General features: G+C 36.8%; 1 protein-coding gene across 4 annotated transcripts in view; it reads right to left on the bottom strand.

Annotated features, from left to right (window-relative positions):
* Window positions 1–1,091: 1,091 nt before the first annotated feature.
* POC1B (POC1 centriolar protein B) overlaps window positions 1,092–11,022 on the bottom strand; it is a 131,623-nt gene continuing 121,692 nt past the window's right edge. For 3 of the 4 annotated variants that reach the window (XM_090273900.1, XM_090273899.1, XM_090273901.1), the window contains 2 exons: window positions 6,009–6,227; window positions 1,092–2,631 (listed from right to left, as the gene is read on the bottom strand). In XM_090273900.1, the coding sequence (XP_090130026.1) occupies window positions 2,527–2,631; window positions 6,009–6,227 (324 nt within the window). In that variant the 3' untranslated portion in view covers window positions 1,092–2,526. Of the gene's footprint in view, window positions 2,632–6,008; window positions 6,228–11,022 lie in introns of those variants that run through there. The other variant, XR_016510531.1, reaches the window with a different exon arrangement.

The following is an 11,022-nucleotide window of genomic DNA, read 5'->3' as shown; positions in this document are numbered from 1 at the left end:
GAAGATCAAGACTATGAATATTAAAATGACAACAAACTCCCAACTATCAACAACTGAATCTAGAAAACAAAAACAAACTAAGCAAACAAGCAGAACAGGAACAGAATCAGGTATGGAGATCATTTGGAGGGTTATCAGCTGGGAGGAAGGGGGAGAAATGGGGAAATGGTGCAGGGATCAAGAGCATAATTGATATGAACGAAATAGTCAGGGGGATGTTAAAAATAGTATAGGAAAAGGGAGAAGCCAAAGAACTTACACGCATGACCCATGGTCATGAACTAAAGGGGGACTGCTGGAAGGAAGGGGGGTGGGTAGCAGGCAGAGGGAGACAAAGGGAAAAAAGTTGGGATAATGGTAAGAGCATAATCAATAAAATATACTTAAAAAAGACTTGCTGAAGGAATGGAATGTGGGGTGTGAGAGAAGAGAGTGAAGGATGACTTTGAAGACTTCAGCCTGAGCAGCTGGAAGGGGAACTGCCGTTGACTGAGATGGGAAGACTAGGGGAGGAACTGGCTGGTGGGCGGTGGTTGGAGAGCTGTAGGCTGCAGAGCTTAGTTTTGGACATACCTAGAGATGCCTACTAGTTTCCCAGTTGGAGATGCTGATCAGGCAGTTGAATATATGTTAGGAAAGATAAGAGGCTGGAATTGGTAAACATAAAGGAGAAGCTGCAAAAGCTTAAAAAAATGGGGAGTAAGGGGAATTAAATTGCTATCTTGAAAAAGTTTCAAGGCATTTTAATTTATATCATGACTTACAAAGGTCTGCGATGCCTAAAAATATGTGGGAACACCAAGGTGTAAGTGGTGGTTAAAGCTAGGCCAATGGTTTTTCTAAAATGTGGGCCTCAGGCCAACAAACATCAGCCTCACCTGTGAGCTTCTTAGAGATGCAAATTATTGGGCCCCATTAACCTAGTGAATCATAAACTCTTGGATTGGATCCCAGGAAACAGTTTTGACAAGTTTTCCAGGAGGTTGTTATGTACATAAAAATTGAGTCAGCTAGATAATAACAAGTTTAGTATTTCCAGGTTTCAGTCATTAAAAAAAAAAAAAAAAAACCAACATTTTTAACAGGTAAAACATCTTTATTGTTTGAAGCATAAAAGAGTAAAAGAAAATCAGTATGACATTTCATTTCTTATTTAGTCTTCTCAATGAGGTTATAAAAATACAATGCCATTTACTCTGTATAAACTGTTGAAAATGTCTAGAAGTTCACACTTAATATAAAGTCACCTAAAATACAATGAGATAATAAAAAAACCCATGGATACAATTGAAATTACTTTGAAAAAAGTTTCTAAATATAGTCTCCTATATAAATAGGACTTTACTTTTTCTCATTTTTCAAAACATAGATAGCATTTTGCCCGTGTCATAAATGCAGACCATCTTCTCACACCTTTTTTGTGCTTTTCTTGATATAGTGTAACAGAAAAACAAGCTAAAATTATTTTTTCTTCAATTTAATCTCATATTTTCCTTAAGAGAAAACAAAATTCTTAACTTGTAACTAAGATTTTTAGTATGCCTGACTCATTTTCATTTTGTTTCAAATCACAATTCTATTAAAAAAAAAGAAGGCAATGATGTCAATGTTTTTTTAACAGTACCTATTATTCAGCTGCCAAAATCACCCTAAGCAGCATTTCTGAAGCATGTGAACATACACATGTGTATATTTAGAAATATTGCTGCTGCGTTGTTCTGGCTTTGAGCAAAATGAAATCATAGTAGCGTAATCTTTGTAAACTGGGATCCCAGGTTAGAATACAACTCAACTCATTCAGTGCATTTATCTATGAAAGGAAAGATATGGGTCCTTCACATATTTTTAACTTCATTTTCTTTCAGGTTGGTTAAAGGATAAATAATATACACCATATGTTAAATAAAAACCCACTGACTGATGCCATACATGTACTGTTGCTAATTAAATTAAGTGTATTCCTGCTGTGGAAATTGTGTTTTGGGGATTTTTATAAGATCATCTTTTCAACGCACTGGTAGGAAAGAATAAATGTTTTCCTTGAACTGAAAGAAATATAAGACAGATCATTAACTCATTCTCTGCATATATGATACTATTTTAGAGGAAGTGAATTATTTCACCCCAAAGGTGTTCACTAAAAAAAACACATTAATTGCTTTAAGAAATTGCATGAACATGGTTAATCTGAAATGATTTAACAATGAAATCCAGAGATTTGGTCACTTTCCTGGTAGAATTTGGACTATAAATAAAAACTGTCATTAAAATAATATGGGGAAATTAAAGAGCCACTTGAATGCTTATCACTTTATTACTGCAATCATAAATGGTAATGATTTGAATTAATCCTTGACATTGGTTTGTGTGTTTAAATTCATCCTTAATTATGCTTTTTTCTGCTCAGTCTTTTCAGAAATGCCATGACAATTAGCACATGGTTGTGTTACATGAAGCCTTTGGCACTCCCTTCCTGTGTATATGTACATGTGCTCAGTCATTGTGCCTCTGCTCACACTTTTCTATTTAACTTTTCTGTTGGATGGCATTGCAAAGTTTTTGCTGATTTTCAAGGCAGTCTTTTAGCTTATCCTCTGTCAAAGTCAGTCGCTGCTCCAAGATCGAAACGGTCTGCAAAAAGGAGGACAAAATAATCAGTGGTTGGTGACCTGGTGGTGAGGCTAATGATGATAATCTCTGCAGAGGAGATCCTTTTACAACTGGAAAGCTCACTCCTTTGCCAGGAAGTTGGTTCATAAATGGGCCCCAGAACTTGCTCTGCCTCTGGGCCCTAGCACAGAGCAAAGCACTGTCAAGCAGTTTGAAGAAAAAAAACAAATATGCATTTGAGGAGAAGTAGAATAAAAGAACAGGCCTCTGCAAACAATTCTTATGTCTGATCTTCCAAAGCATCAATGCCAGGGAAGAGGCCACAGGCAGCCATCTAAGTGGTGCCACAAGCCATATGGACGTGTGGGGAGCAGGGCTGGGGGTAGAATGTCACATGCTCAGCCCAGGTGCTCCTTTAATGTCATCATTGGTCATTCTCTCACAATCAATCTATGACACATCATACCTATACCTCATTAGACAGCTGAATACCTAGTTTATTTAGAAAATATCATAATAATTGGCACCAGTTCTCATGCCCAAAAGAGGGTAACAGCACTTCTAAGGGTGTCAGGAAGACTGAATGAAATAATGCACGGAAAATGCTTCAGTGAGTGCCTGGCACATGGCACACGATGAACCTTAGCTAGTTTAACTCCTTCAGCTAAGAAATATGACTACACATATACACATATGTTGACTCTTAAATTTGGGAAATCTATTTTTGTGTGTGTGTGTGTGATATTGAATTCATTTCATCTTCAGTCTTTTATATCTTAAAAAAACTTTTATTATAAAATAAAACAGATTCAGGAAGTTGCATAAAACACATGTCACTATGAATTCTCATGAGAAAAACAGTCTTACAATCAGCACCCAGGTCAAGACTAACATTCTGCTGGCCACTGGCATTGTCTTTCCAAGCATCTGTCAGGGTGACTGCTCCTGCCCTCCCCCTAATAGTTACTATCCTGACCATTCCAGTAATCACTGGCTTGTATTCATTATTTTATCTCTCAGGTGACACCCCTAGACACTATAATTTTGTCTTACCTATTTTCAAGATTTGATATGCCATTTAAAAGTTGTTTTTTTTTTAATCAATAGGCTCCTACTCCTTCCCTTCTTTTCTTTACAATTTGTCTGTTGTCTGACTCGGGACATTTGAATGTAGAGTTCCCACCAGTCTGGATTTGAGGAAGGGCATGCTCAGGGTACAGTGCAGTCTGTTCTTCTGCCCTCCTCATTCTCTGTCAGAGGGCGGCTGGATTCAAGATGTAGGTTAGAGCCCTTAGTAAGACTATAAGTGGTGGTCTACTCTTTCATTAGGAGACATATTAATAAGATTTGATTGTTCTCATTCATGATGTTAGTAACTACTCAATGCCAAGATCTATTAATTCCTGAGGATTGTAAATGATGATATTTTAGTTTCATCATTAAAAATATATTACCTAGTATATTTTATAAATAAGAGACTTTTTTCTCATCTACTACTTGGTTACCCAGTGGAAGAGTTCATAGGGGAAAGGCTGGATATATGCTTGGTTATTTTAGTCAGCAAGTTTCAAGACAACACTGTATTATCCTCTGAAGGTAAAACTTAAAAAAAAAATGCCATTATTTAACAGCTTTTGCTTTCATAATTGATACTACAGATCATGACAATGTAAAAATAATAATGATGCTGGTAATATATTCTGTCATTTCTTGAGTGCCTGCTTTGCATCAAGCACTTTTCCAGATACTTCATATACATTATCACAACTCCACATGCTAAAGCTGTTAAGAATATTATCAACACCATTAAAACTGGTAGATTCCATTTATCTACCATCTAAAACATAATTTTATTTTAATTCATTTCTAATTATAGTTCAGTAAAGGTAGTTAGTTATAAACACTGCCACTGAGCTACAGGTTCAGCAGTCTGTAATTAAAGTGAATCAGAGCATGTTCATCTCACTCGGTACTTGCCCACAGACTCGCTGTTCCCATTTTGCAAGTGCGCTGTGCCTGCTTTTAACCACTTTCATACGGAGGAGCCAACTGGCTATCAGAATTAAAGATAAAAATATCAGAGAGATGTTAAAGTGATTCATTTATCTGTGAATCAGGTAAAAATAAGGAGAAATGAGTCATGAAGCTGCCAAGTGTGAAGAATGGAAAGATTCATGTGGGTGAGACCCTCACGACAACTCAACATCGCAGGCAGTAGGTTAGCTGAGGAACTCGTGGCAATATGGGAAACAGCCAACCCAAACTGAATTTGGCATGAAGCTGAACGTTTCACTCTGTATTTAGTGGCTCTATTCCCTGGCTATCACACAAAATCATATGGCGTGACTGAAAGACAGACGCCAGCGCTTTTATCCGAGACCCACGTGAATGAATTCTCTGGAGATGAGCACTGGGCATCTGCATACTTTTAGGTTGTTCAGGTAATTATATGTACAGCCAGGGTTGAGAACAAAATTAGATGATTTTTATGCAAGAGCTATTTCAACTTGAAATATTTATCCTGGAAAAGTAATTGACATCTCTCTAGATCACATTATAGCCTCTCTTTCTGTATAACTGTGACAATGTCCTCTCTGAAGAATATTGGTATCCTTGGTCTGTATATCAAAGAGGAACAACAGGAAACTTCTTCAAAGAAAGCACTGAATCAGGAAAGCTGGAAGAGAAACCTTTGGTGTATCAATCTCAACCCACCACTTCCCCTAAATGACATCTATATCTCTTGACCAAGAGTTGTAAGATATTCATGGTAGCCCTTCTTTGCAAAGATAAACTGGCATCAAAGGGCTAAGTAAGATTCTAAAATGGGAATGCAAAACCCATCACTTCCAGAAGAACAGAGCATGAATGAAAGAAGATTTGGAACGAGGGAAGTTATGTATTGGATAGCAAGAATATCTTCAGAATGAAGAAAACTGTAAACACTGCCAATATTTCATTCTAACCAGAAATGGTTAATCCCAATACATTTGTCTTACAGCCCGAAATATGTTGTTGATAATATCCTAATCTGAACCCATCAAAAATTCTTAGGGTAAACATTACTGCCCAGAATCAAATACATTTAAAGCATGGAGTGTTGCCACCACTATTCTTTAGTTTTTACTGCTCCCTTCCTGCCCCTGGATCAAGATATAGAACTGTGTGTCTGTAGGGGTGGGGGTGAGGGGGTGTGGAGGGGTGGACAGGTTCTGACTTTATCTCCACAAGATCTTCTTAGAGCAGCTCAGCAGAGCATGCCTTGCTATACTGATTACCACCTGGAGCTTGCCTTTCTAAGAAAGAAAAATTTCCCCCTGCTCTGCTAGTTCTGCAACCTTCTGTAACCAGGACTGTTCTGTGTATCTTACCTCCCAGTGCAAAGTGTGCCAACTCACCTGTGTCAAAACATTGAGCTGTTCCATAATATGCTCTAAAGCATCAGTCACAGCGAGTGGTATGCTTCTTTGACTCTCAGAAGGGAGGTCGCTCATGTCTTCTGTTTTCTTTTTCAAGGCTGCTGGTGAACATTCTGATGACATTAGAGAAGGATTCAAGAAGTACCTGTCCATCTCTTCATCCTTGTCTGGTAGAGTTCTAACAACAGTTTCTGTTGTCTTCAGCATCATAGAAAAGATAGAAAGCATTATATTTTCCAAACTGTAAAATGACATATATGTAAAAGTTTTCAGTATTCTCCTTCTAAAAGCCCAGCTTTCCTTTAATTGTTCAACCTCAACTGTGACAAAGTACGGGAATTACAAGTATAATAAGAAAATAAAGCTCACAATAAATAGAGAAAATCCAGTTTTCTTGACTTTTTTTTTCAGTGAACTACACTTTGCATGTATCTGTCTGAGGGAGTAGCTGTTCTACTACGAAAAGATTGTTAGATGCATTTTTAATTTTTAATCTAAAAACAATACCACACTCATTAAGGTGATTATTATTTTTAAAAAGTGGAAAATAACAAGTATTGGTGAGGATGTGGAGACACTGAAACCCACAGGCATTGCTGGTAGGAGTATAAAATGCTGCAACTCCTGTAGAAGGTTTCACTGTTCCTCAAAAAGCTAAACATAGAATTACCACATGACCTAGCAATTTCACTCCTAACTATGTATCTAAAATAATTGAAAGCAGGAACTTGAACAGATTCTTGCACAAAAATGTTAATAACAACATCATTCAAAATAGCTAAAAGATGGAGACAACCCAAAATCCATCAACAGATAAATATATAAAACAAAATGTATGAACAATGGACTATTACTTAGTCATAAAAGTAAATAGAATTCTGATATATGCTACAACATAGATGAACCTTGAAAAGATTATGCTAAGTGAAATAAGCCAGACACAAAAGAAAATACTGTATAATTCTACATACACATGGTACCTACAACAGGCAAATTCAGAGGCAGAAAGTAGAATAGAGGTTACTATAAGCTGGGAGGAGACTTGAGTTATGTACCTATTGCTTAATGGGTACAGAGTTTCTGTTTGGAATGATGAAAAAGTTCTTAAAATATATACTGGGAATGGTTACACAGCATTGTAAACACTTACTGTATACTCAATAATAATTAAAATGCTAAGTTTTATGTATATCTTACTATAATAAAATAAAAATCAAACAAAAACCTCAAAATATATGGCAATGAACACTCTGAAAATAAAATTAATAAAACAATTCCACTTACAAGAGCATCAAAAAGAATAAAATACTTAGAAATAAATTTAACAAAATAAGCATAAGACTTGTACACTGAAAATTACAAAGCATCGTTGAAAGAAACTGAAGATCTAAATAAATGGAAAGACATCCCATATCCCATGTTCATAAACCACAAGACTGAATATTATAAAGATGGCAATACTCTCAAACTCATATATACAGATTCAATCCCCTCCCTATCAGAATCCCAGCTTCCTTTTTCAAAGAAATTGATAAACTGATCTAAAAATTCATGTGGAAATACAAGGAACCCAGACTAACCAAAATAGTACTGAAGAATAAGGCTGGAGTACTCACACTTCCTAATTTCAAAACTTACTATAAAACTAAAGTAGTCAAGACAGTGTGGCACTGGCATAAAGACAGACATACAGATCAATGGAACAGAATTCAGAGTCTAGAAATAAACCCTTCCATTTATGGTCATTGATTTTTGACAAAGTTGCCAAGACAATTTAATGGGAAAAGCATGGTCTTTACTACAAATGGTGCTGGGAAAACTGGATATCTTAATTCAAAATAATGGATTTGGGCCCCTACCTCACATCACACAAAAAATGAACTCAAAATGGATCACAGACTTATATATAAGAAAACTGTAAAAATCTTAAAAGAAAACACAAAAGTAAAACTTCCAGACCTTGGATTAGACAGAGGCTTCTTATATATAACACCAAAAGTACACATGACAAGAACAAATAAATAAATACATAATTTGGACTTATCAAAATTAAAAATTTGTGCTTCAAAATATACCAACAAGAAAATGAGGATAATACCTATCGAATGGGTGAAAATATTTCAAAATCATATATTTGATTAGAGACTTGCATGAAGAGCATATAAAGAACACTCACAATTCAAAGATAAAAAGACAAATAACCCAATTAAAAAATGGTTAAATGATTTGAATAGACACTTTTTCAAAGAAGTTACACAAATGGCCAATAGCACATAAGAAGATGCTCATCATTATTAGGAAAATGCAAACCAAAATTACAAGATACCACTTCATACTTACTAGGATGACTAAAACAAGCAAATAAAAAACCCAGAATATAAGTGTTGGTAAAGATATAGAGGAATTAAAACCCTAATACATTACTATTGGGACTATAAAGTGGTACAGTTTGGTAGTTTCTTAAAGTGTTAAACATAGAATTATCAGATGATCCAGTAATTCCATGCTTTGGTACATGCCCAAGAGAAATGAAAATTACATCTACGCAGAACTTGTACATGAATGTCATAGCAGCATTATTCATAACAGCCAAGAAAATAGAAACAACCCACGTGCACCCCAATGCTATGATAATAAATGGATAAGCAAACTGTGGTATATCTGTACAATGGATATTAGTTACTCGCAAAAAGGAATGAAGTACTGATTCATGTTACAACACGGATGAATCACGCATATATTTGGCTAAGTTACAGAAACCATACACAAAGGCCACATATTGTGTGACTCTGTATATGAAATGGTCAGAATAGACACATACAGGAAGACAGACTGAGATGAGTGGTTACAGGGGCTGGGAAAAATGAAGAATGGGGAGGGGTTGGTAATGGGTATGTGGATGATAAAAATGTTCTAAAATTCTTTTTGGAGGGATGAAATACTTTAAAATTAGATAGTGGTGATGGTTACACAGTTTTGTGAATGTACTAAAAACCACTGAATTGTACACTTTAAAGGGGTGAACTTTAGAGTATGTGAATTATAGCTCATTAAAGCTATTAAGAAAACAAACAAAAATCCAAATATATGCATTACAGAAGTTTCTGGTTTTTTAAAATTTTTAATCAATTTGTCATTTCTGGTTATCACTGAGGACACAAAATTTTCTGACAGAAATTACCTCAGTCACAGAAAGTATACTTCTAATGATAATGCTAACAACGAGGAGGAGAGGAGGAAGGAAAAAAAAAGAGAAAGAGGAGGAAGGAGGGGAGGAGGAGGAAAACGACAATGAAAATTAGCACTATGTAGCTCACTGTGTGCACTTGGCACTGCATCAAGTGCTTAACACATCTCAACTGGTTTAATCCGCACAGTAATCCGATCAGGTACAGTAGTAGAGTTCTACTATTAGTCCGATCTTGTAAATGAGAAAGCAGAGATACAGATTAAATCATTTGTTCAAGGACACACAGGTAGAAAAGATGTAGGAAACATAACGAGTCGTAAATCTACGAGATGCCAGAGTAACTTTGAGATTAAAGCCACTGTTCCCAATGATCCTTCCAACCATTTCTTAGGAACATAAAAACTTTCAAGTTTCTCTCTGTCATAATCTCACTAATTCACTATTTATTGAAAATAATAAAAACAAAGTCAAAATCCACCATTCCCAATTCAAGCTTATTTTAAAAATATGCATGAAATACGTCTCAGCGTTGCCACTTAGCCATGTGTACCCACCCAGGGTCTTTCCGTTTGCTCACTCAGCAGAGCTTTGCGGGCCTGCTCTGCGCAAGGTGCTGTTCCAGGCGGGAGGGCCGACGGTGGGCAGCACAGTCCTAGCCGTGCTCCCCTCAAGTTTACGTTCTGGTACTTTCAGTCACTCGGTAACTTAGCTTTCCTACTTGTCTTCCTCAGAGATTTATTAACATATATTTTTGTTTTATTGTCTAGCAGGCTATATTTAGCTCTAAAAACCATCTTGGTCTTGGAGCAGTTATACTCTGTACTCCAGAGCTTTCCACATTTGTGATGAGCCTGAAAATGTTAGCATGTGACCCTAAAATACCCGAGGGAGAATGCCTTTGTGGAGGATGAAGCACTCATTAAAATCCACACCCCAGAATAATGCCATTACTATCACTTCGGATTACTCATCTCCACATGAGAAAGAAAAGTTAAAATTGTCCTTAACATGTCCAGAAGCAAAATTTTATCAATCACAGATCATGAAAAAACAAGTTACTATAAAGGATTTCAGATGCTTCTCATTAAATATGCCCAGAAGCATCTAAAGACTCTAACTAGTCATCCTCTGAGCTACAGGAATTGGGGAAATAACAGAGAGCACTTACTTACCTCGGTGGGTCCCCAGGGGCTGGCTGGTGGCAAAGACTGAAATGAAAGCAGCTGAAGTGGAGCATGGAGGCCGCATGGAGGCCACACGGAGAAGTGCCGCCTCACAACCACAGTCCGCACTCTCAATCCCAGGAAGCCAGCTCCCTGGCTGCAGATAATGCCTGGATGGCCGCGCAAGATCTTCCCCACCCCAAACAAGTCAGTCCAGCTCAAAGGACAGACTTTCTATTTATTTATTGTTTAACATCCCTTCTTCTCTGCCTTAAGGCCTTCTCAGCCTTCCTAGTATGACTGAATCCTTTTCGATCTCTAAATTTCAACATAATTGTCACACCTTCAGAAAAGCTGTCTCCGACCACCCTTCTGAAGTGGGGCTTCCCCTGATCTCCCATGGCAGCTGATGTTTTCTGCTCTAAGTGATTAGTTTGTGTTTATATATTTGTTCCTTGTCTTACTGTATGCATCCTTCACTAGACTGTGCTATGCCCCCCTTCTCACTGCTCTACCCCCTGGACTTATCAGGGACTTGAATATTTTTTAAGACGTTAACCATTTATATGCAGATTTTATTACCATTCTCACATATGAAAACCAAACTCTCTATAACCAAGATGGTCTTCTTCACACAGAT

This window comes from Furipterus horrens, unplaced genomic scaffold (genome assembly GCF_987537825.1).
Source record: "Furipterus horrens unplaced genomic scaffold, mFurHor1.1.pri manual_scaffold_4, whole genome shotgun sequence".
NCBI lineage: Eukaryota > Metazoa > Chordata > Mammalia > Chiroptera > Furipteridae > Furipterus > Furipterus horrens.
This window is presented reverse-complemented; position numbering and strand designations above follow the sequence as displayed.